General features: G+C 55.4%; 9 protein-coding genes and 1 non-coding gene across 10 annotated transcripts; 6 read left to right on the top strand and 4 right to left on the bottom strand.

Annotated features, from left to right (window-relative positions):
• Positions 1–636: 636 nt before the first annotated feature.
• Positions 637–735, bottom strand: C8A04DRAFT_t69. The gene has a single exon. It is a non-coding gene; the product is annotated as a tRNA-Pro (tRNA).
• Positions 736–1,334: 599 nt separating this feature from the next.
• C8A04DRAFT_11952 (glycosyl hydrolase family 61-domain-containing protein) lies at positions 1,335–2,589 on the bottom strand (the record flags this gene model as incomplete). The annotated part of the gene is made up of 3 exons (XM_062777160.1): positions 1,335–1,388; positions 1,465–2,154; positions 2,347–2,589. 3 exons carry the CDS (start codon positions 2,587–2,589, stop codon positions 1,335–1,337), a joined length of 987 nt encoding a protein of 328 aa, XP_062637282.1.
• A 2,395-nt stretch (positions 2,590–4,984) lies between these two features.
• Positions 4,985–7,051, bottom strand: C8A04DRAFT_28481 (uncharacterized protein; the record flags this gene model as incomplete). The annotated part of the gene is made up of 1 exon (XM_062780658.1): positions 4,985–7,051. The coding sequence occupies one exon, from the start codon at positions 7,049–7,051 to the stop codon at positions 4,985–4,987; it is 2,067 nt and encodes a 688-aa protein (XP_062637281.1).
• An 823-nt stretch (positions 7,052–7,874) lies between these two features.
• On the top strand, positions 7,875–8,349 carry C8A04DRAFT_28480 (uncharacterized protein; the record flags this gene model as incomplete). Its single annotated transcript, XM_062780657.1, has 2 exons — positions 7,875–8,282; positions 8,347–8,349. The coding sequence occupies 2 exons, from the start codon at positions 7,875–7,877 to the stop codon at positions 8,347–8,349; spliced, it is 411 nt and encodes a 136-aa protein (XP_062637280.1).
• Positions 8,350–10,209: 1,860 nt separating this feature from the next.
• Positions 10,210–11,071, bottom strand: C8A04DRAFT_28479 (uncharacterized protein; the record flags this gene model as incomplete). Its single annotated transcript, XM_062780656.1, has 2 exons — positions 10,210–10,701; positions 10,784–11,071. 2 exons carry the CDS (start codon positions 11,069–11,071, stop codon positions 10,210–10,212), a joined length of 780 nt encoding a protein of 259 aa, XP_062637279.1.
• A 1,562-nt stretch (positions 11,072–12,633) lies between these two features.
• Positions 12,634–13,643, top strand: C8A04DRAFT_28478 (calponin domain-containing protein; the record flags this gene model as incomplete). Its single annotated transcript, XM_062780655.1, has 4 exons — positions 12,634–12,647; positions 12,752–12,823; positions 12,911–13,023; positions 13,102–13,643. 4 exons carry the CDS (start codon positions 12,634–12,636, stop codon positions 13,641–13,643), a joined length of 741 nt encoding a protein of 246 aa, XP_062637278.1.
• A 1,492-nt stretch (positions 13,644–15,135) lies between these two features.
• On the top strand, positions 15,136–16,386 carry C8A04DRAFT_37130 (uncharacterized protein; the record flags this gene model as incomplete). The annotated part of the gene is made up of 4 exons (XM_062783780.1): positions 15,136–15,555; positions 15,644–15,801; positions 15,883–16,271; positions 16,361–16,386. 4 exons carry the CDS (start codon positions 15,136–15,138, stop codon positions 16,384–16,386), a joined length of 993 nt encoding a protein of 330 aa, XP_062637277.1.
• A 946-nt stretch (positions 16,387–17,332) lies between these two features.
• Positions 17,333–18,445, top strand: C8A04DRAFT_37129 (Phox domain-containing protein; the record flags this gene model as incomplete). The annotated part of the gene is made up of 1 exon (XM_062783779.1): positions 17,333–18,445. The coding sequence occupies one exon, from the start codon at positions 17,333–17,335 to the stop codon at positions 18,443–18,445; it is 1,113 nt and encodes a 370-aa protein (XP_062637276.1).
• Positions 18,446–18,478: 33 nt separating this feature from the next.
• C8A04DRAFT_28475 (uncharacterized protein) lies at positions 18,479–19,027 on the top strand (the record flags this gene model as incomplete). The annotated part of the gene is made up of 1 exon (XM_062780654.1): positions 18,479–19,027. The coding sequence occupies one exon, from the start codon at positions 18,479–18,481 to the stop codon at positions 19,025–19,027; it is 549 nt and encodes a 182-aa protein (XP_062637275.1).
• A 2,905-nt stretch (positions 19,028–21,932) lies between these two features.
• C8A04DRAFT_11954 (reticulocyte-binding protein 2 a) lies at positions 21,933–24,326 on the top strand (the record flags this gene model as incomplete). The annotated part of the gene is made up of 2 exons (XM_062777161.1): positions 21,933–23,122; positions 23,240–24,326. 2 exons carry the CDS (start codon positions 21,933–21,935, stop codon positions 24,324–24,326), a joined length of 2,277 nt encoding a protein of 758 aa, XP_062637274.1.
• Between the last annotated feature and the right edge of the window lie 512 nt (positions 24,327–24,838).

Here is a 24,838-nt window from a genome sequence, read left to right as displayed (position 1 = left end):
TGGGTGGGGGGGCATGGAAGCAGGTATTTCCAGGACCATAGTTACTTAGCCGCTCGGGTGAGGGATTGTTTGCCAATTATTGTAGCATATTTCGATTTGAACTCGGATGGGTGGGTTTAGATGACGACCAGGAGTTGAATAAATTCACGGCCATGTATTTGTATGAAATACCCCTCGAGGCATGATTTGCGTATATTTGTGATGTTCTCAAACACCTGGCGCAAGGAACTTGTTTTGCAAACCGGCCTCTGGAGTCCGGGCTAAACATACACGTTGGCGGAAGTGACCGTTCCCACATGAAAGCCCACAACTGCAAGGAAACCTAATACGTGTGGTTATGACTATTTTACTAACGGTGCTAGGAGTGGGCTCGCAGTGAATGACAAGACTAAATTAATTAATGACAATAAATAATCATATTAGCAGGACATTTAATATCGGTGCTGATGAATAACAAGACACAGAGTTTACAGATGCCCCGTCAGTCTCGGGACTTTAACATGTGCTAAAACCGACATGTCTACCCTCATGTTAGGAAGATGAGAAAAGAAAGAAGAAAAGAAAAAAAAAACACTGGCTCACTAGTTGTGATGCGTCGGGAGAAAAAGGGGTCGTCAAAAATAACAAAAAACTCAGGGGCTCAATCGGGGATCGAACCCGAGACCTCGCACATGATTTGTTGTCAAATCAGGGTGATTACCCGAAGCGCGAATCATACCACTAGACCATTGAGCCGATTGTGATAGGACGACGCAAACCTGAGGTTTAAGCACTGCAAAGCGAGGGGCTCCACCCGATGACAGGAAGCTCTTGCCCTCGCTCACCTCGCTGCCGTCTCACCGTCTGAGTCAAAGCCGAGGGTTTGACCTAACATGAATACCAGAGGTTTCCCACTGATCATTTGTTGTTGGTGTATTGCTTTTGGTAATGCCGCATCTATCATCGGTTCAGCGTCTGTGAATCACTCTTCTCAAAAGAATTAGGGTCGGTGGCGAAGGCCGTTTATTCCACGGGTGATATGTACTTGGTGCCAGGGCGGATTCGCTTGTCACAGAAACTCCAACACAGCCAGACACTTCGTAACATCCTTCACGAGTATTCAACCAACCCAGTAAATTCCACAAAATGGTCATATTCACAGGTGGCAAAATATTAAAGTATGTACACGAATTTGCCTTTTCTCATAACCTCATTCGAACTCATCCGCCCACCCACCCGCTGTGCTGTGCTGTGCTGTGCTAATGCTAGATAGATGCAAATCCTACTCTTCCACTTTCCGTTCCTCCGCCCAAGACCATAACTCGGCAAGGCGTCAAGAGGCTACGTGCCGAGGCTTACACGCACTGCGAGTAGTACGGCGGCGACACACCGCTGCAGGTCGAGCCCGACTGTAAGATACGTGTTAGTTGTGATGTGATCCTAATTATGAGACTTCGAAAAACGTGAAGAAAAGAAAACGCTTACAGCACAGGTGGTGCAGCCAGTGTAGCCAGTCCCGCCGCACTGCTGGAACTTGGCAGCGGTGCAGCCGTCGGGGTTGCCCGAGCCGCCAGTGGGCGAAGCCGAGGAGGTAGGCTGAGACGGCGACGAGCTCAGAGTGGTGGACGGGCTGGAGCCGACCTTGCAGGTGGACTCGCAGCCGATGCAAGAGCCGCCGGGGGTGCGGGTGGTGCCGCCGGAGTAGACAGACGGGCCGGGCACCTTGTAGCTGCTGAGGGCGGAGTGGATGTTGACGAGGATGCCCGGGTCGGAGGCGGAGTAGGCGCCGGGGAAGTTGACGGTGGCCGGGGTGGCGCTGCCGCCGCCGGAGACGGTGATCTGGTAGCAGGTCACGTAGAACTGGGCGCCGCCGGAGCTGCCGGCGGTGTGCAGGGCGATGGTCTCCGCACGGAGGAGGTAGTCGCCAGGGGCGATGTCGCTGGGGATCTTGACGTTGAGCTTGCCGCAGCAGGTGTTGAGGTCCTTGTTGCCCCAGTAGTCGTCGTCGCCGGAGCCGCCCGACGGGTTCTTGGCCCAGCCGGACTCGAACACCTTGAACCAACCGCTCGAGCCGTCGGCCGACTTGGCGTCGGAGACCTTGGACAGGTAGGCCATCACGGGGCCGTAGTGGGCCCCACCGATGGCCTCGTTGGCGCAGGACCGGTCACCGTTTTGCTGAACATCGGTTGTTAGTCACTAACTTTTAAGAAGAGCCTGTGCCCGGCTAGCATCTAATCGCCATCTCTCCTTCTCATGGTGCCTCCCCTCAACAAGGAACGGCCAAAGCAACACTAAGGGCACACAAGGAGAGAGAAGATAGAGTGAGGAGATAGGTCCCTTGGAGGACATCAAGTGAGGGAAACCTACCTGGTGCATCTCAACAGTGACAGTGCTGCCGGCCGCGACAGGGCACTTGGCGCTCGGGCTGGAGGTACCAGTGTTGCAACGGATGCTGCTACCGCTAACGCTGGTGATGGGGGAGTTGGAGGACGGGACACGGGCGCACTGCGAGCCGAAGTCGACGCCGTCGACCCAGAGGTCCTGGAAGGTAGCGTGGGCGGCAACATTGCCAGCCAACACGGCCAGAGTGGCAAGGGTGAAGGACTTCATGGTTGATGGTTGGGTTGTTGAAGAGGAACACCCGAGATGTTGTCGATATGGGGGAAGAGTCTCACGGGAGAAGAGAAGGGAAGACCTAAACTGTGGTGTGTTTGGTGGGCGGTTCGGGAGAGATTTATATACGACGCAGCTGGCTCTTCAAAACCTCAACCACGGTAGACGATGGGGCCTTTTGGATCCCACCATGCTATTCCTGGTCGACCCTCCTCCTTCTGGACACCCAGTGGCGCCCAGCCTGGCACTTTGAGACGAGGCATCCGCCCGGAAACCTAAAACGGCGAGACAGCAGAGTGGAATTCTACCCACCCTTTGCTGGCGATGTCCCATTGCCATGCACGACTGTGACCAACTGGACGCCTTTTCCGCAGGCTACGCCGCCACCGGCCGCTCCCAGTTCGTCCAGTCCTCTCATTTCCACGCACTTAGACGGCATGAAGCCCCCGTCCTTCTTCCTCTCATACCCCGGCTCAGACTTGTTTGCTGTTTGGGCGGCGGGTCGTTTGGGAAGAGCGTCGAGACCTTTCCTCGGCGCAACTCCAGGCCCTCTCGGCGGTTACCCCGTGAGCAAAAATCGGGCGGCACCGCGGCAGCTCCCCACACAGAATACCACGATACACACGATACCACCCCAGCGGAGGATCCGGGGTGCGTTGCGGGTTTCCAAAACTAGGTGCTGGGGGCATGGGCCATGGCCCATGGGGGGAGCTTGGAGAGTTTTTGAGGGTCGGTTAATATGCTGGCTAATCGAGTCCGGCAATGCGGAATGGGAGCACCGCGCGTGGCGGTCCCAAAAACCGGGCTAGCGGCGGATGACGTCCCGTCCCAGTTTGGGCTTGCTGCAACAGTGCAACTTCACTTGTGAGGCTTGTCGCTCATCTTCCCGTTTTTATCTCTCGTTTCTGCGTCCGTCGTGATGTGCGCCGGGGGGGAAGTGGGAAAGTGTTGATCATTGCAAAAATTGAAGGAAAAAAAGAAGACCAAAACGCTCTGGCCTTCAGCAACCCCCTGTGTCAAAGAATCGAGATCGCAACGCCGAGAAATGCCAAGTAGTTTGCCGAACGCGGGGACGTCTCAACGAACATCGGGAGATCAACACAGGCACAGCGAAAATCCAGCTGTTTTCCGGGTTTTCCTCCCCCTTCTGCTCTCACCTGTTACCGGGTTCCCAGAATCGCTATTTTGGGCTTTTCGTCTCTTTTTTCTGTGGGCTGCCGAGAACCCGAGCGATCTTGCGCCGTCGATCCCTTCCTGGACACACTGACACACTCGAACAGGGGGAAGGTCGGAATAGCTTCTGGTGCGTTCCAGTACCACGGGGCCACCACTACCCACTCACTGGAAAGTGGCGCCGAGAAGGAAGTCATGCCGAGCGAGATGCAGGAGGGTGCAGCCGTGAATTCTCACATATTTCCAGATTTGGACACCCGGATTTGTGTGTAAGAAAAGAAAGAATCAGGCTTTCTTAGAGAATACTCTCGCAACGGAGACTGGGACAGCTAGGTGGAGAGTATGAAACCACTGGCTTGTACTTTGTAACTCGCGCTAAGAACCAGTCAGTCAACACTTCAACGGAACCCACCCCTGCGCGCGCCGTTACAGATCTTACCCGCCCATCGTGAGCGCCACCAAGGCTGTCGGCCCTCAGGTGCCGGCGGCCCCTCCTTAACTACGCCGTCCACACAAGCCAGGGCCCATTCGTCCTAGGCACGATGGATGGCGGGGGGGTTGGCGCCCAAGGGGGAGGTTACCGCCGGAGCGGGTCTGACGAGGAGCCTCAATCGGGCGGGGACGAAAGAAACCAGCTTGAGGCTAGTTCGCTGGTCAGTGGCTGGTTAGGTTTAACAGGCTCGTGTCGGAATCCGGGCCTGATTCCTCTTGCGTTGCCTTGGTCTCGAATTTTCGGTTGGGTTTCCGGTGTTTCTACACATTCTGGAAGTTGGATAGTGTGGAGTGTCCCTAGGGAGACAGACCGTTTTGAGACCCGCCACCGTATATCCATCCATTGGACATTCATCACCCGTGAACAAGAAAAAGAGCCGAGCAAAGGCCGCGAGGAGAGCAAAGCCAGAAAGAGGATATCAGTCGCCAACTCACGAGGTGACAGCCAAATATACGAGAAGCAACGCTACCTGCCCCCCTTTAGGAAACAGGAAACTTTCCTTAATACAGACTAAGAAATTAACTGAGTCCACCAGCCCGATTACAACATTTATCCCAAGACACACCATCACCACCACACCTATTACCCTAGTAAAACACCCATGAACAAAAACCAAACCCCCCAACGCTGCAAAAACAAGCCACACACACTCCTTCGATACCCCCCCTTACACAATATGTATAACCGCCACATATGAAGTAGATACCACCGCCTCATCCCAGAGAATCACCACCGAACCCAATGCCCCCCCTCCCCCCTAATCCGATCCCTCTCCTCCCCAACCCCCTTCACCCTGACCCCCACACGGTGCGCAACCCCACCCATCCCATTGACTACCCCCTTCTTCACTACCCCGGCCATCGTGAATCCCCTGGAGGACTCACTTCCTAGAAGACCTCTCGTGGCTGTGGATGTGGATGCTGTCATCTGGGCCTCTAGAGCGGATAGAATGACGACAGATTCTGGGTGCCAGTGTGGTCGGGAGAGGGAAAGGAGGGTTAGGGAGATGTTACGGGAGTGGGTGATCAGGAGGGGGCTGGTGGGGGGTTCCGTTGCGGGGGGTGGTTGGGGGGAGATGGGGGAGGATGAGGTTGAGGGGGTTTGTGGTGGTTGTGATGGCGACGACGGTAAAGGTGGGTGGAGGAGGCCTAGGGTTAAGATCTTGAGTGTTTCGCCGAGAAGGGTTGAGCCTTTAGTATTGTTCTTCGGGGGGGTGTTGGCCCCAACAGGCCGGGAATAATTCAGAAGATGAACTGCCACGATAGGTTTGGGGTTCGCAGAAAGGGGGGCATAACGGCACGGGCCAACGGTGATGATCGCTTCGTACCACTTCGGCGAATCTGCTGTATCAGCACCTGCCGTCGTGGCCGCTCGGTTCTTCGGTAAGATGCAGGCCCAGCCAAAATACACCCCAAGCAGACGGTATCGGATCTCATCCGGGACACCAGAGAGATTGGCCGTGGGGATTCCGAGTTCCGCCTGGCTCCGACCTGTGCCACGGACGACTTTCCCTTGGAACTGCAGCGGAAACGGCCGTTCAGGGCCGGAGTCGGGGCCGATGGCTATGAGTGTGGTGGGGTCCGTCTGGAGCGATCGACTGACGTGGGCTTTGTGGGAGGGGAAGTATTCTCGGTCTTGTTGGGCGTCGCGCTCCGCGGCCCGTTCGTTTAGACCGTCCCGTACGTATCCTCCAATGGTCTCGGTAGCTAGTCCCGGGCGGACCTTGCCTAGGACGCGGTCAACTGGCATTCGGACGGGAGCGGTGTACCTCTCTGCTGCTGTAGTTGCAACCCTAGATGCCACGTACACGCCCATCTCTAATGGCATTGTGCTTAGGGAAGCACCGCGGAATACGCTAGAATCCGTAGATGTACTCGCAACGCGGAAAATGGGACTGGTGCACAATATCTTGCACCTGGACGAGCTTTCATTGTCTTCGTTAGGCGTCCCCTTGCCAGTGCAGAGAATGAGGCGGAAATACCCGTCGTCGGAGGCCTCGGGGACTCGGATGACATGTGTTTCTCTTGGGACGTGGCCCTTTTTCAGCCCTCTCTCTTTCACCAACTTCTTAGACGCTTTCCCTATGTCCCTTTGCCAGGCACGATCGGTATCAGCGGCCAACTGATGAGCCTCGACCTGGGTCGACGGTGTGACGTGCAACCAGCTATCCGTCGCGTTGAAGAATGCCTTGATCTTCATCCCCTTGTCTCCGGAAAAGCCGCGTTGCTGTAGCCAGAAAGTACGATCCCCGGGTAAGGGTTTGTCCGGTGAGCTGAAGATGGTCACCTCAACTGACGTGCTGGGGCCCCGATAAAAGATGAGCGCGGGAGAGTGCCGGAGGATGGTGTAATGCTTGGTTGACTCCGTTGGATGCGGTATCAGGCCGCCGGCGAAATGCTTCGCCTCAGCGAGCGCGTTTTGCATAAATGTCTTCTTGCTGACATTATTGGTCTCGGGGCTAACACTGGGGCCAAACGTGGTAGCATGAGTCGCCGGTTCGGCATCAAGCGGGCTGGGAGGTGGTTCCAAAGCAACCCTAGAGAGCTCAGGCATGCTCTTCTGTAGCCGGAGCCCCCGGGCAACCGGGACCTGGAGGAGCGGCTCTGCCCCGCGGGAGCCCGGCCGTATTGGCGGTTGCACATCTGTCCTAAGCCTGTGGCCGAGCTGTGGCCGGGCCGGAAGCGGTGGCGGAGCCTCTTCGGTGTCAAAGGAACTGCTGACGGATGCCGTTTGAGGAACCGGAGATGCACCGATTGGCTTGCGCCGAATCTGCGGCTGCGTAGGTGTATTCATCCCCGTTCGAGCAGCCTGGAGAACTGCCACGGATGGAATCGTTGTTGAAGAAGAATATAACCTCAAGACTAACGTTATCTGCGGACGGCCATCTTGATCCCCACGTTTCAGGAGCTCCCCTTGCCTTGTTGGGACACGCGGGCCGCCCGCCGGGTGAACAGGGCGACGTTGTTCACACCCATCCCTAACCCTAGAAAGTAGCTCAAGCCTTGATTGAGTTCAAGTTCAACAGTTCATCCTTTGCCCAAGATGGGCCCTGGTGTTCCCCTGAATCTGACGAAAGAGTTCAATTGGCTGAACCAGTGGCGCTCTGAGGCGGTTTCCCCTGCCAGCCAAGAAGCAAGGACGCCCTGCCTGCTTGGCCGCAAGGGGTTACCACCTGACGCCTGGATGGTTGTCACGACGCCGCAGACAACGCAAATATCTCCAATTGTCGGAGAAACGAACAGACAGGAAAAATCAAGAGACACTCCCTAAAATAAACGAGCGAGCGGGTTTGCACCCTCAAACGGCCATTTTGAGAAAGAACCGCCCATGAGCACGTGCTTCGCCATGCCCCAGCCTCGTCGCGGGTCACCTGCTGCGCATTGGCCCTCAAGTATTCTGATCGCCAGCGGCTGCAGCGGGTTGGCCAGACGATTGAGAAAGCACGATGACCCCTGTAGAAGGCTGAGTGCAGCGGACTCAATTAAACCTGCAGCTCTCACCCTCGGAGCAAGCCGTCGCAAACCACCAAGCGCTTCTCCAGCAAACCCCGACCCAATTCATTCCCTCAACACCACCTCAGTCACTCGCTCCCTCAAAACAATCACACTCCTTCATCATGGACTTCTCGATGCAGATCGACAACTCTCGCAAGCGCAGCCGCGACGAACCAGACAGCCTGGAGCTGTTCAACGACCAGTACCCAGTCGCGAAGAAGGCGCGCCAATCGGACGCGGACGCGTCAACCCGCGATTCCACCCCGTTCTTCCTCAACGAATCCGGCCCCTCGACACCTGCGTCTATTGACGTGGACATGGACATGGACATGCATGACGCCGTCCCCCAATCCGTGCCGGCACCTCAGCCTCGAGTTCAATCCCAATCTGAACCTCCATCGCACTCGCAACCCCAGCCTCAGCCTCAGCCTCGGTCCGGCGGCATGATCATCTCGGGCTGGAACCAGAACCGCCGGACCCAGTATCTGAGGCAAGGTTATCCCTTGGCTTGGATGCAGAGCTCCTCGCAGGTACGATACACCCCCCACCTAGCTGCGGAGGCGAGAGACCTTGAGCCATGCTAACGAACACCAGTAAACGCGCTCTTCGTCTCACCTTGCCCCTTGCAACTTCTTCGCCGTCGCGAATGAGCCAGGGACTAGCGGCGTGTCTGGCGTAGTCTTTCGAATTGTAACAATACATGTATGTTTTACAGCGATCATCGGCGAGGGAACATTCCGCCGCAGATTTGGGATTGGACTTGGGAGGTGGGTTTGCTGAAACAGGCAGCGCAGCGGGAGGCATTCAGATTGGAACGTGTTCCGACACAACGGATAGGATTGGGGAATATTGGCATTGGCATTGAGAATGGAAACACGCCAGCGCCAACGGGGCAAGCAAGCATGGCGAGTCTCTGGCATTTGCAGGCTGTGAAAAGCTAGCATCAAATGACATTGTTTTATCAAGTTCGTACACGATTGAGCCGCGCCGTGATTTATATGAATTGGTGACAGGCCGAATTATACCGATGTCGGTAGAATCCCATCGCTACAATAATGGCAATACATCGGCGCATCCATCAACCGAGTCTATAGCAAACTCGCCTCCAGCCAACAAGCAACGACTCTCCTCTTTCCCGACTACACCGGCGTTTCGACCTCTCCTCAACACCCACCCCCGGGTCCGGTCTCAATGACCAGTTATCTATTAGTATTCCGCTCGGCAGTCTTGATACTATCCGACGACGAAAGGCCATCCGCAATGCTGAGAGCGCGCCGGACATGAGGGCCACACCGATGGCAGACCCAATGCAGACACCTGCTTTGGTGCCGGTACTATAATTATTCTTGCCAATGATCGGGAAGGGTTCTATCCTACGCCGCTGTCTTGAGAACAAAAAGAATAATAAGTAACCATATTATATTACTTACAGTGGAAAAGCAAAAAGCTCACAACCGAACCCTATCCCCATCCGGAGGGATAGACGTCGGGAGTTACGAAAACCTTTCTGTTGAAAGATTTTACTTCGCTGACCTGGGGATCGAACCCAGAGCCACTTCGATTTACGACGGAATTGGCGGGACCAGCGCCCCTCCCAATACCGCTGCGCCAAACACGCTGTTTGGCGAATTGGGAGGAGATGGTGACAGGAGCACCGGGCCGGGGACTTATATCCTCGGGGCGGAGGGCAGGTGCGGCGAGTTCAGATAAGAGAGCTGCGCTGGTCTCGGGCTCACCAAGGCCACCTCACCTTCACTTGCTGTAAAGCCGGCCGGCCCTCACGAGTTCTCATTTTAGTCTCTAGCTCCTTATTAGGGTCAGCTGCCCGCTATCCGGGAACATAATCTTCTGCTCACAAATACAGTCAACATTGGTCTACCCACGTGTAAGTTTGATCGTTATGTGAAGCACCGGAACGTCTAGAATACGCCCTCAGCTACAAGAGGCTGTGGCCCAGGCCCGTCTTTTGAACGAGAGGTCCGACACGTTCTTCGTGGGCCCGTAAATGAGTATGAGACGTTCCAGGTCCATTGAGTGGTCACACCAGGGCCACTAGGTACCAACGTACCACAGACCAATCCATCGGTAATAATGTGTACGTGTCGTCATACAGTGGTCTGACAGCTACGGTATAACCGTCCGTCGACGTGAGATGAATAAAGGTACTACGGAATGACGGGTTGCTGATTCTGAAGTTGAGGAGGCTCATTGCTATGGTAGAGCAGCACAGATCTGTACCACATCCTTGAATCCATTTGTCAGAAACGCACACTGTAACTCTAGACTGTAACTAACGCAAGGCACCCATTTCCTTCGCTCGCTTGTCATCTTGACAAACAAACTACCTGTCTAAGCAGACAGTCAACTGGTGAAGAAGATTCCCCAACCACCGGGCAAGGGTTTCAGTTCCCCTGTCCCGCCAAAACAAAGAACACAAACCTACAACGAAACCACTCATCACACCGAGTCGTTGCTGGTTACCAACGGTTCCAGAAACCCCTGCCATAACCTCTTTTTATCCCTTCCCGCATTATTCCCAGTCCACTCCCTTTCCAACAACCTCCATACCCTCCACCAGGCACCAATGCGTCTTCCTCCCCTCCTAACCCATGGTCTGGCACGATTGTACTTGACCACCCTGTATCCTGTAGAAGTGGAGAGTGCCGTCTCCAAAGTGTCGTATTCGACACCTAGCCCCTGATTCTTGCCATGAAAGTAATACCGTAATATAGCTGTCATGGCCGTGGGAGTGGCCATCCCAAACATGGGTAGCGCGTTTTGGATCTGGTGGAATTTGGTTGTTGAAGGGCGCAGGATGATGGTGTTGGGATGGGCAGTGAGGAGGTTGATAGCGGCAATTTCCTCGGTCCCGACCTGCTCCCCTGCCAGTAGGTGGTCGATGTTGGCAAAGACTCGTTGGTCGCTGTCGAGGAGACCTATTATCGATATCTGGGCGGGTTAAAGACTGTCAGCATGTACTGTTTGGTAACATACACCGATTTGAGTTTCTAATAACATTATGCGGGCTTACTCCCTGGTTCAACACTCCCCACGTGGCGAGTTTGTACAGATCCCCCGGATAATGGATGTAGGCGTTGTGGGGGTTGGCTCCTAGGGATTGAACCGACGGGATGCCCGCAACTGCTAGGGCTCGATCGACATCGCGCCTGTCTTCGGTCTCTCGCGATAGGATGGCGAACAAAGGATATACCGAACCGTATTTTTGCAGACTGCGGTGGAGGACAAGAATGCCGGGCAGACAGAACCTGTCGCGGACAACCACCGCCCAAACCCGATCGCCGGCGCTCCAGGAGCTCATAATGGTCTTGTTCAGCTGTTGTGATTTTAACGCCAGGGAATAAATATTGTATGCTTAATATCACTTAGATCGTGAGCACTTAGATGAACGGGATATTTCACTTTTCAACTCGCTTCAGTCCCGGGTCTTATACGCTAGGCTGGACATTTTTTACTCTCACAATACCTTTGTTGTCTAGTCTCACTAATAACTTGGTTTTCTCCTTGTTTTGTTCAGTACCATCGCCCTACATACACTCTACCAACACTTCACACAACTCAAACCAGTTTCGTGGGGACGTTGCCATCACCGACGGTACCATGACCCCCAAACTGGTGTTGTGAACCATCCTGCGGTCAGGAGGTGGCAGGAATGATGTGCAAGTGAAATATGTGGCAGTGGCAGCCTATTTAGTTGGCATCTCGGCCACGAAGTCCGACAATTCGGAAAACTCATTGTTCTACTTTCTCAGTTGCGACAAAGAAGAATCAGATTGTAACCCAACAATGGATACAACTTTAACAGCATCACTAGCCGAGGTAGACCAGTGACCAACGTCAGGGGTCGCCACATGTTATGTATCATGTAGGATCACAGTTATTACCATGTACAATATTTGTTACTATGTTGCTATCGTTTCAAGTTGAGTTCGGCTGCGGGATGAGCATTCTGGAGCATTGTGTCAAGATACACCTCGAGTTGTCAATGATGCCCGCGGTTAGAGAAAACACACACTTAAGCGCCCTGAACCGTCACGCATCTGGGACACAAGTAGTGTATAGTTACCTGGCACGGGTGATTTATGCACAGATAACAATTCAACCATCAAGTTCTGTTTTATTCATGTTCATGACAGCACACACATTGCAACACCTCCTGGTATTTTCTCGCCTTGTTACAAGGGTTGTATTGAGAGCAGCACGCCAAGGTATTATGGAAATGAACGTGGTGTGATATGAAAAAACCAGCAGTGCAAAGGACGTGGGTTGAAAAGCAGCCTGAGAACTTCATCATCGTAGTAAAAATGAAGATACTGGATACCCTCATCGCGTTCGCGAGTCGATGGGAAGTTCGAAATGCGCCGGCCTGTAACACTACTTTAGTTCCTTTACCACCATGTTTCAACCACCAAGAACAATGAACAGCTCATCGAAATTTGTCCCTTTCGTATTCCAGAAATGAGTTCAGAAACAAAGCAATGGAAGTTGGGGGTCCACGGAGAGCTGTGTTTGTTTTTGCTGTGCCGCAAGGGGGGCCTGTGCAGTAGGGTTGGGGTTGGCGGTGGGAGTCTGTCACGTGCCCTGTCAAACAGCACGGACCAATCAATATTGCATCACCCATGAAAACCCCCACCATGGTTGATTGGCCGACGCCCGAATTTCGGTTCTGATTTGGAAGATCGTCAACGAGCAAGCGGCGGGACTAGAAAGTTCCTCCTGATTTCTTTGCATTTCGTCGCTGCCTAGGCTTTTTCAGCTTTACGAAGCTACATTTTACATCCACACGTCTCCTCCGCTCGTTGGCGACTCTGAATCTCGAGACCCGATACCCCGCTCGATCTCAACAGCACATCCTAATTCAAGATGGGCGAATCTCGGTTCGTCCCGCGCCCTAGATCCCCGCAAGGCCGTCCATCGACGCGCGCGCGCGCAACAGCAACGAAGCGCGATGAGAACTCAACTGACAAGCGGTTTGCTGCAGGCAAGAACTCGTGCAATGGCTCAACAGCCTGCTGCAGCTCAACATCACCAAGGTCGAGCAATGTGGCACTGGGTAAGCTGCCCTTGTAATAAGATAGCCCTGGCGGAGGGAAAATAGGGGAGGATATCGAGGCTAATCATTCCACGATCGTTATGATAGTGCTGCGCTCTGCCAGGTGTACGACAGCATCTTCCTTGACGTCCCCATGTCGCGCGTCAAGTTCAACGTCAATTCCGAATACGCTTACATACAGAATTTCAAAGTCTTACAAAGTACGTTCAACCCCGACGCAGTCCAGCTAGCGCAGATGGGACTTTTGCTCACACTTAGCCTCCTATGGCGAATAACAGACACATTCACGAAACACCAGATCGACCGGACCGTCCCCGTCGAGTCGCTCGTCAAATGCAAGATGCAGGACAACCTCGAGTTCCTCCAGTGGACGAAGCGGTTCTGGGACCAATACTACCCAGGCGGCGACTACGACGCAGTCGGCCGTCGTAAATCCGGCCCAGCACCTGGCGTGGGTGGTGGCGGCGGTGGCGGACCCCGGGCAGCCAGCGGCGCAGCTCGACGTCCCGGCGGCACGACCCCGACCACGGGGGGCGCCCGCGCCGGCGTCAAGGCCGGAGGCGGTGCCGCTAGCGCCGCGCTGCAGCAGGAGAACACCACACTCAAGGAGACGGTCGTCGGCCTCGAGCGCGAGCGCGACTTTTACTTCAGCAAGCTCCGCGACATTGAACTGCTGGTCCAGCAGGCTGTTGATGAGGACCCCGAGCTGGAGAAGGCGGAGGATGGCCTGGTCAAGCAGATCCAGACCATCCTCTACTCTACCGAAGAGGGCTTCGAGATTCCCGAGGCGGAGCAGGCGGAGGACCAGGAGACATTTTAAGGGAGGGGATGAGGAAGGTTAAAAAAGAACAGGAAACAGTGGCAGAACGGAATGTGTGTGATAGAAAGAGGGGAGAGAATGTGGCTAGAAAGGCAGTCTTGAGGAGGTAATTATCGTTCGGATTACGGGTACATACACGGTGTCGCCGTGGTCCCCTGAAAAGAACATGACGCATATGACAACACACCGAAGCGCGGTTGGGGTTACGTCCACAGGAGGGGGGTTTATCAGCATTGGGTTGTCCTTGTATACCCTTTCGCGCCGTGTCTTTTTTCTTGGTGAGGCTTCGCTGCCGCTCTTTGGCTTTTTGAGCATAGCCCGCGTATAATTAACCGTCTGTGGCAAGACTATTTCGGGTGGGCCGTGCTCGATATTTATTGAACGGCCCGATATCTTGCACGTTGTGACAAGCCGTTTGGTTGAGGATGAACAGTTGTTCAACAACATCAACGGATGAACAAACCCGCTTCGGCGACTCACGGATGTTTTGCATGATCGACACAATATCCCCGCCATCGCCTCGTTGGACCGGGTTGTCGACTCGGGTAATGTGTTGATAATAGCCATTCTACGTCACTGGCTAGTCGCCCAGCCCGGTTGCTCTCCTATGTAACTCTTCTCGATTGACAGAACGCGAGCAAGCAATCGGCTCATCGGAACCTTCATACGGCAACAACCGCACCCGGAAATATTCGTCTGGGCACATGGTTGGTGTGTTGATCAGATGCATTCAATGTCGACGATGCCGAGCATATCCTATCTGGGCCAGATGTTCGTCTGCCGAGCATTCGCCCGACTCGCTCGTGCCCCTCTTCTATATTAAATTCCCCGACCAGCCTTGAAATGCTTGTCCTCACGACCGTCTACCTTCCACTTTCCGCCAGAAAAGTAATATATACTAACCACTAATCAAACCGCCTGGGCCGTACCACGACGACAATTGCCGACATCCGAACAAATATATCCCGCTCCCGGTCGTAGAGTGGTGTTTCAATATGCCCATGACGGCGCATTGCTGTGGTCTCTTATTTTTCGCTGCTTAAGGAGCCACTCAAGCCACTTCACGGCACGGAGTTGAACCGATTCGCTCTTACAAGGGTTGCCGATTGCTGAGGAGGGCCGAGTCGCTTCATTTATGATTGACCTCGCTGACTCGCTGTGGGATATATGAAGGGGGACCATTTCAGGTTTTGGAGTTGGTGTGTTATGGAGGGTTTGGGTCCACTGGCCAAGTTGGATCAACACTTGCTGGGTGGTGCGTCCATGTAGGATGGGCAAAAATAGAGGAGGAGGGAGGGTATGATATGGGTTTCGGCCGGTTTTAGAAAGAAGAGGTAGAGGAAGGGGTTCATGACCCAAAGTATAAAGAGCTGGATCGGCGAGGATACCTTGGCGAGAGAAACCTTTCACACCGTTTCCCATCCTTGATGCCGTTAACCTTGCCCGAAGCTGTTACTGTGTTTACATTCCTCCTATACCACCCCCATCTAAGATGAAGACACTCACCACGGCCCTGGCGCTGATCGCGCCGGTCCACGCAGGCCTGCGCTTTCCATGCTCGACGCTGACCACCCAGCGACTCGACCCCGTCGTCGAGCCGGGCAAGATCCCGTCGGCCCACGTCCACCACATCGTCGGCGGTAATGCCTTCAGTGCTACGATGGAAGGAGACGTGGGCGCGCGCGCCACCTGCACCACCTGCCAGATGGCTGAGGACTTCTCCAACTACTGGACTGCCCAGCTGTACTTCAAGCACCCGACCAACGGGTCGTACCACAAGGTGCCCGTCATCCCGGTGCAGCCGTTGCTTGGTGGTTCCGACGGCGCGAAGTCGGGTCTTACTGTGTATTATACGCAATACGATCTGACGAGGGATAACCTGAACCAGCAAAAGATCACGGCGTTCAAACCGGTATGTCGTTGTCCCGGATGCTTACTCTCCCCTTCCAACGTACCCATCCCAGAGCCCCATCAGGCATGTCTCTAATATTTGAGACCAGGGCTTCCGCATGACAGTCGGCAGCCCGACCGAGGAGGGGAAACCCCAGGTTGGTCTTCGGTATCAGTGCCTGCAGGGCCAAAACCGCGGCCCCGAACTAGACAGTTTCCCGACTGGCCCTTGCTCGGGCGGCATCTTCACGACACACCACTTCCCCGCGTGAGTTCCCTTTCTATCTTCTTTCCCTCCCCACCCAATGATCGTGTGTGGGTTAACTAACGGGCGAGGCTCTGTCTCAAGCTGCTGGGACGGCCAAAACCTCGACTCGCCCGACCACCAATCGCACATGTACAACACGATCCAGTACGACGGCTTCCTCGACGCCCCGGCGTGCCCGTCGAGCCACCCCGTGCGCATGCCGCAGGTAACGTACGAGACGGTCTGGGACACCACGCAGTTCAACTCGCTGTGGCAGTCGGGCGCCCCGAACCCGTTTGTGTGGTCGTTTGAGGGCTCCGCGGCTGGCACCCACGCCGACTACATGTTTGGCTGGAAGGGTGATGCGCTGCAGCGGGCTATGGATAAGTCGGAGTGCTTTTATGATGGCTGTGGCTCCATCACGAAGCAGGCGATGTCGGTTGCGAACCAGTGTACTATTAAGACTACGGTTAATGAGCCGGTTGAGGGCTGTAAGTTTCTTTTTTTGATCTTCCCCTTGTTGCTGCCCCCCCAAATTCATAGTTCATAGACGGTGAGGGCTAACACAACAAACCTGCAGGGCTGGATAAACTCCCGGGCCGTTAAGTTGGAAATGTGGCCCCAACACTGTGTTGACGATTCTCGGGCGTGTGATGCGTAGAGGTGAAGGAGTTCCAGGTGTTTGGACTGCTGACTGCGGGGCATAGTTAACGAAGTGGGAGACGGGCTGCGCTGGGCCCCGTTGTTTCGCCTGGCTTTCGTGGTGTTTGGGCGGTTGAAATCCTCTTGGGTATCTGATGACTCTCGTTCAATGACGATTTACACATGTAGTTGGTGTCTACCCTAGAACTGTGTTAGGCGGGTCGTTTGTTCGTCAGTCCCATCGATCCTGCTGTTCTTGGTGAAACCCGGTTCTCATCCGCCAAATGCCGGCTGCCGATGGGCTGATGTGGAGCCCGCGTCAGCCCTGGGAGCTGCTGTGGGGTCTGCAACAGGTGACGGATCAGCGATTTCAGACAGGCCTGGCCCAATGCGGTAATCGATGTCACAGGTGCTCTTGTGCGTGTGTGCCCAGAAGCAGCCATGCCCAGGCACCGGGCATCCATCATCAAAAACCATCTTCAATTTCCATTCCACTCTTCACGTCTGCATCCCACATCTGCCTGCTCTCAGCTGTGTCTGCTTTACCGCCCTGCATTCCCGTACCCGCGAGATACCCGTGTATTTTTTACTGGCTTTCTACCAATCAGTTTTGCTTCCTTTTTTTCCCTTCACCATTTCGCTCCCTGACACGCAATCGGCCACTCCGTGACCATCCGAACCCGAAACTTCCATCCGAAACACGACCAACACTCGCGGCCTTTCCACAACTCATTCGTAGCCATAGCGCTTCCTCCCCTGCTTGTAGCTGAATTCCATCAACCATAACATCATCGAAATCTCTCCCCGCTATCCCGCGCATCTCTGAATACCATCCCCCGGGTTCGCCACCCGAAGTTAAATTCAACACAATCGAGTCGCGCGCAAGAGCGACGGGCGCTTGACACCTGCCATGGCGCCCCCGTTAGAGATATCCATCCCCACGACTTCCCTCCACACTCCCGACGACAATTCCAAGCCTTACACCCTCTACAACATCACCCTCCGCCTGCCTCTGCGCTCCTTCGTCGTACAGAAGCGATACTCCGACTTCGCCACCCTTCACCAAACCCTCACATCCCTCGTCGGCGCCCCTCCGCCGGCCCCCTTACCCGCCAAACAATGGTTCCGCTCGACCGTTTCATCCCCCGATCTCACCGAGCAGCGCCGCGCCGGCCTCGAACGCTACATGCGCGCCATCGCGGAACCTCCCGACCGTCGCTGGCGAGACACGCCCGCCTGGCGCGGGTTCCTGAACCTACCGTCTTCCGCAGTGGGCGGGAGCGCCCGGTCAGCATCGGGCGTCAACGTCGAGGCCCGCGTTCCCGCCATCGGCCTCCGCGATGCGACGCTGGCTGCTGCAAGCGACCCCGCTACGTGGGTGGATTTGAATAAGGAGATGAAGGCGGAACTGAGCGCGGCGCGCGCGGCGCTGGCGCGGAGAGAACATACCGTGGGGGAGAAAGAGGGTAGGGAGGCGGAATCGCAAGCGAGGCGCGCGTTGATCAAGGCTGGGAGCTTGCTTAAGCCGTTGGAGGAAGGGCTGAAGGTTATGAAGGCCAGCGGGCGGTTGGGTGGTGGGGAGTTCACGCGGCGCAGGGATGCAGTGGAGGCGGCCAAGTATGAGAAGGGGTTGCTCGATCAACTAGCCTCAGCGTTGGTCACGCGTGGGGCTGCGAGCGCTGCGGTTGCGGCCTCTGGTGCATCGGCGGACAGCGATAGGGCTAAGCTCCTGGGCACCGCCCGTCGGCCCGTCGGCCGCACCATCGGCGCGCCTCTCCCCGAAACCGAGGAAACCCGCGAGCTGGACAACGAGGGCGTTCTAGAACGGCAGAAGCTGGTAGTCCAGGAACAAGACGAGCGAGTCAACCTGCTCCGCAGCGCCGTATCCAAGCTCAACCAGCTCGGCACAGCCATCGACGACGAAGTCACCTACCAGAACGGCCTGCTCGACCAGGCCAACGACGCCGCAGATAACCTACAGCGCAAGCTCGGCGTCGCCAACCGCCGGGCTAAGAACCTGTGACGGCGACCGCCGCCGACCGGAGGAGGATGGGAGATGGACGACGAGAACGGCGCGACGATGATGATGCCGATTACTATCGCGGCGGCGGCGGCGGCGGAAGCGGTGGCCGTGGCGACACGGCCTAGGGCGGTGAGGATGACAACGACGACTACGGTGGACAGCGTGGAGGTGGATGATGCTGTTTCGATGGTGTCTGCTGGTACGCAGACGACACATACTAGGAGTACGAGCAGCGGGAGTACCAATAGCAGGGTTACCGCTACGACTACTACTACCACGATTAATGAGGATGTTCCTGTCCCTACTACACCCGCTGTGGTAGTAGCTCCACAACCGGAAAAGCCCGGAATTCAACAACCACACCCACCACCAGAGCAAGAACTTCAACAACAGCGCCAGGAGCTTCAAGAACAGCAACCTCAGGACGGTGGGACTTCCCAGGCAGTGCTCAGGGTTATGGTACAGGTAGTTCTGGCTTGTGTCCAAGGAGCCGTGACAGTGGAATGGTTGCTTACGCAACTGGTGGATGCACTAATATGGCTTGTGGAGATGGTGATGATGTTGGCTCAGGAGCGAGACTAATAAGCGAACGAGATGCAAGGCACGGTTGCCCCCCTTTCAAGAGAAAGGGGGGCGGGAGTGGGGTTTGGGAATAATGGTTTTTATGGGAGTACGACACCGGCACCGGCAACGGAGGAGCGCATCAACAAGCCTGAGGTTTTCTAGAGATGGTTCCTTGCTTTAGGGTCGGCTTAGTTTGTTTGGGTTTGGCAGAGGGTTTCTGGAGTATGGATTATGGGTCATTCGTGGGCTTTAGTGATATCTCATATAACTAGCACAGCAAAGAGGGAATGTGGTTTGGTGTTTTTCTCAAAATGAGTCAGAGTGGCTTGCTGTGATCATGATGCTCTGCCCAACTCGACTGGCAGTCTGCTTTCTCTCCCTCAATGGCCCCTCCCTATGCCCTCACACAACCGATGCTGAGGGGCTCCGAAAGTCAATGTCACCATTGCCCGTTGTGCTTGAGTAACGTTGTCTCTATTTGATTTGTTCCGCGTCGCTTAGTACGGTGGCAAATAGGAGAAAACCTACGACCGCAGAGCAACACCAATAATAAGGGGTACCACATTCTGTCTTTTGTTCTGCAGTTCCCCGCAGTGTGCGCGAGAGGGACTTGAGCGAATAGCTACCGGGTTCCTCTCCGTCGTCACTGAGGGGTTTTGCTCATGACTTGCCCCTCGCCCATGACCGTTTCTTTCACTTCCTTCAACCTTCAAAGTGGCTGAAGGATGTGATAGGAATGGGATGTGCTGGCGGCCTGGGGCGACGTCACTCTTCGTTTCTTGCGCGCAGATCGCGGATGTGACACGCGTGTTCCCCGCGGCCGCTTTATTCTTTTTGTGGTACGTTGCTCGGCAACGGGTGTAACTACAGAACACACATACATGTGCGCACTTCTCAAAGCCTCATGTTCTCTATTTATTCTGAGGTTTATAGTGAGGTGATTTCTCGTGGCTTCTACTGTGGCATCATCAGCAGCAGTGCGAGATCTTGTCATGCCAAAGGACAAGGCAAACGTGACAAAACAGCAAGAAGGGTCCCAAGAACAAAGAATGGGCGGAGGGATTGACAGGGCCGAAGGGTCCGCTCAAAAAACAACAAGGGAGGCTGGGCCACTCAGAACCCAGGGCTCTGGTTGGGATGAACAGGGCGCCCCCACATTCTCTTCGCGCTCGGCAACGACCAAAACGGACTCAAAAGAGTCCGGAAGCTGTGGGGATTTTGTCGCCGGATTTGCTACCAAGGCCTGAAGAAGTTGGAGGGTCGCTTGGGAACAGTCCAATCCAGCATTTTTTTTCTTCCGCTTTCGGCGAGGAACTGCCGCGATTCGCCGTCCTGTCACGTCAGTGATTTCCCCCAGTCACAGAGTTGGTGAGTTTGTGACTTGTCATGCCATCAACAAAAGTGGGCAAAAGCGCAAAGAGACCCGTCGGATTGGGTACTGTCGGGCTGCAAGGATCCCCCACCACCAACCATTCACCAACCACTCTTCTGTTCAAGGAGGCTGGGAAACGATTCAGCGTTTGTCGGCGTTTGTGGGTTTTTTTTGTTGCCGGTCTTTCGTGGGGGAGGGGTGATTTTGGCTTGGCGATTTGTTGTTTGGCTGGTGATGACGCGTGTTGAGACGACGACGGCGCGAGGCGAGGAGGGGAAGAGGGGAATAGAGGGGAGAAAGCGGTTCGGAGGCGGCCCGTCGCTTCGGGAGAAATTTGCCTCCCAGTCGGGTCAATCAATGGGAGGATGACTGGCTGACCGACATGTGGTGCTGGTGGTTTGTGGGAGCGAAAACAATTGGTGAATTGAAGCAGTTCTTCAGCGTGCGTGGCCAGCATGGACCTTCCCTGGATCGTGTGCTCCGAAACCCAGGTCATCCCTCTTAGACGGGTTCTTGCAAGGAACAAAGCTTGGTGTACAATCGGCTTAGACAGTCTCACAATTGCATTTGGATCAAATTCGAGAATTGAAAGCGAGTGAAAACACGCCGCAAGCAGGCATTTCTTGGGAAGGGCCCAACACAACACCAACAGGCGGGAAGGCCCGGTGCATCCATCCGGAGCCATGGGGGTGTGAAGAAAGAACAACGGTCGCTTCTGGGGATGATTGGGCTGACAGAGCTGCATGGAGGGTTCGGATGGTCCGTGCGCCACACCATTTTCCTCTGCTGCTCTGCTGCTGAAAGTAAACAGAACAGGGCCCGTGCCTGCATTTTCCCCAGAGGCCACCACACCTTCCTTCCCCGACCCTGACCCAACCATCCCATCTCAAACAGTTGCGCGGAAAACTTATTGCGACAATCCAAGATTTTCACGACACCAACCGCCGGAATCCTCGAAAATTGAGTCCAGTGCACGCCGACTAAGCGACCACGCCCACAACCCCGGCACCGACGACTAATAAATACCGACCGACCACAACGGCAAGCAATTGCTTGCAACCTCGATTAACAGCGGGGCTGGGGAGGACAGCTCGACACCATTTCACCTGCGTCACAACTGTCTTTGCGGGTTTGCGCTTTGCAGACCATTGTTGGACATACCGCAAGACGGCCTGTATTTGCTCTACAAGTTTGATTGTGTTGAGGACCGCAATTGCGGTTTCTACTTGTGATTAATCGTGCCTGTTGTTCGTTCGGCGTTTGGTGTCTTCTTGATTTCTCGGTAAGCCACTTGTCTCATTCTTCTCTCCCTCCCCTCAGAACATAATATCCTAAGACCCTTGATCCCCTCAATGGCACAGGCTAACCCGTCTTCTTCCAAGCTTTGGTGATTTGACGCTTCCTATGGCTTTGAGATACCACTAGAGTTCGGTTCGCGATTGTTTTCCTGTCAACGACTTTGTACCCACGACCGCCACGACGAGCGAGTCGGCCACTGTACACCATCGATCCGCTTAACTTCTTGGGCCGCCCGGCCCCTCAAACAACACCATGAGCCAGCCACCGCCCCCTCCGCCCCCGCATGGGGAAAACCCCAAAACCACGGCCGGTGGCTCTGGTCTTCCGCCAGGAAAGTACGACGTCTTTATCATCCCCGAGCATTCGGCAGGCTCCGGCTTTCTCTACCTTCCATCCCTCAAGCCTCAGTGGAACAGCTTCATCGCCGGTGTGGTTAGCACCCTCGCCGTCGTCCTGATGTCCAATCTTGCCAGCCCCTTGCTGGTGGGCTTGTTCACCAGCCCAGATAGGATGTGGATGGTGCTTTGCCTAACCATGATGTCATGCGTGGGCGCCGCAGCGTTCTTTTTGGGTCGCCACTTGAACGAGCCCTCAGGGCCGCAGACCGGAAATAACAATCAGTCAGGAGGACAGCACAAGCCGGGCGGAGGATATGGAGGTTGGGGCTCATCGTGGTATACCCCCCCGCCTCAGAACGGCCCCTCGACCAACCAGGCGCCACCTCCTCCCCCTCCTCCACCCCCTCAACACGAGCAACCACACGACGATGGGGGCCAGTATCAATCTTGGCAAGAGCAGCCGAGGCAGCATGAACACCAACCGCCGCCTGAACCCCAACCGCAACCTCAGCCACAGGCCCGACCCCAACCACAGGCCCAGCCACAGCCGCCACCCAAGCCGCAACCAGCGCCGGAAGAGCCAAAGAGGGAAGAGCCGAAGGAGGCGCCTAGGCCAAAGCCACAGCCGCCCCCGGAGCCTGAACAGCCGACCTCCCCTCGGCCTACACAACCTACAGCCAGCGCCTGGGACAAGGCGAGGGAGGAAACACGGAAGAGGGGAGAGGAGAGAAGGGCGAAGGAGGCCGAGGCTAGGCGGAAGGAGGAGAATGCTCGCCGCCTGCGCGAACTACGCGAACGGGAGAACAAGGAACGCGAGCGACGAGAGAAAGAAAAGCGGGAGCGTGAGATGAAAGAAACGCTTCGGCAAGAGCAAGAGGCAAAGGAACGAGAGCGTCTCGAGCGCGAGGTCCGCGAAAAAATTGAGAGGGAGCTCCGTGAGAAAGCTGAGAGGGAAGCCAAGGAGCGCGAACTTCGAGAGCGGGAGGCTCGCGAACGTGAAGCGAGGCTCCAGGAGGAGCAGCGGAAGCGGGACGAAGAAAAGGCCCGGCAAGAACAGGAACGCCAGGCCGCGCGAGACAAGGAGCGGAAAGAACGCGAGGAGCGGTTAGCCCGGCTTCGCAAGGAGCAGCAAGAAAGGGAAAAGGAAAGAGAAAGAGAGAAGGAGAGAGAGAAAGAGAGGGAGAGGGAAAGGGAGCGAGAAAGGGAGAGAGAAAGGGAAAGGGAATTGGAGAGGGAAAGAGAAAGGGAACTGGAAAAGGAGAGGGAAGAGAGGGAGCGCAAGAACACCACATATGCTTACTCGTCAGTTGGCGAGAAGACCAGCATGTGGCCCAACGGCAAGCCCCCGAGTGTCGCCCCTTCACAAGCGGCGTCGACACCGCCACCGTCCCGGCCGACACCCACACCTTCCCAGGCACCACCATCACCCACAAAACCCTCAGCGGCAAAACCATCACCAAAACCAGCCCCGTCCACCACTCGCGGACCATCTCCCACCAAATCGTCCGCCTCCGCAACTGGTACCGAGGACACCTACTCCTACCGCCCTTATGACAAACCCAAGAAGCCTCCGGCACGTAAGAACTCGGTATCGGACTTTTCTGAAGCTTCATGGGCCCCTTCTGCCTCGACTGCCCGCACCACACCTCCCCCCTCCACACGTGGGCCTTACACCACTTCTGACCCACAGAAGATCATCATTAAGGCCGTCTACGGCTACCTCAACCAGTTCTCCAAGACCCCGGCAAATCAACTCATCTCTGGCATGTCGCCTGTCACGGACGGGCTCATCTTGCGCGTCACCTCGGCCGGCCTGTTTGTGGACGATGATGTACGGGGTGTCGCCCAGCGCGAGTGGGATGTAAAAGCTTGGACAATCAAGCTAGTCGAGGTTTGGTGCCCCGTCCACGCCGTCAGCGCGCAGGCCGGAAATACCCCTGGCAGCGTGCCCACCAACCATCCCTTCTTCAAGACCATGCCACAGAATGCCCGGCGCGCAGCTGAGCGTGGTGCCACGAAGACTATGCTCGGCGAGGAAGCCGTCGGATACATCGATGAGTTCAGCCAGGTGTGCGATGGGAATTGCCGGCGAGGCGGGAACGACAGTGGTCTGCATCTCCTACGCGCCACAATTCGGGACCAGGAGGGGAAGCGGTACCTGTTTGTCGTCAGTCAGGAGGAGGCTTGGAAGATTGCTGGGGGTTTGGCAGCGCTCCGCGGAAGCAGTCAGGTTAGAGCCTTGGGTGTGGCTGGGTTTAGTGGGCTAGAGTCCAAAACGTTGCTGGATACACTGGGCTGGACGTCTTGAATGGAGACCGTCCATACGTAACTCCAGGGTCTTAAAGAGGAGCAGTTGTCAGCTTGGTTTTCGTCTTTTAGTCGCCGCAACAACAATAACAATGACGACGATAAATGCATCAAACCAAAGACGGAAGACCCAAACCCAAACAGTGATGGCGTTTTGAGTTACGGTTTTTGAGACACAGACAAATGCCAGCCTTTGTGTCTTTTCGGGATCAGTTCGACTCATTGCGCACTCACATCTGTTCCCATCGACCTCCAAACCCCCCTCAAGGCTCAAGGGAAAACCAATGTTGGCCACGAAATCAGGCCCAGAAAAAAAGAAAACAGGAAACCAGAGGAGATACCATGAAAAGAGGTGGAACGCAAGTTTGATGAATGAATGAAATGACCGACAGGACAGGTGATGATGGGAAAGGAGGTTCTGAAGGAAACGAGAATGGGCGGGGCTTCGTGGTGTTCAGGAGGGGAATCAGGAGGAGGATATATCCGACCATCCATTTGGTTTTTGCCGTTCAT

This window comes from Dichotomopilus funicola (assembly GCF_033296635.1).
Source record: "Dichotomopilus funicola strain CBS 141.50 unplaced genomic scaffold C8A04scaffold_29, whole genome shotgun sequence".
In the NCBI taxonomy this organism is placed as follows: Eukaryota; Fungi; Ascomycota; class Sordariomycetes; order Sordariales; family Chaetomiaceae; genus Dichotomopilus; species Dichotomopilus funicola.
Note: the sequence above shows the minus strand (reverse complement) of the source record. Positions and strands in the feature narration are given on the sequence as shown.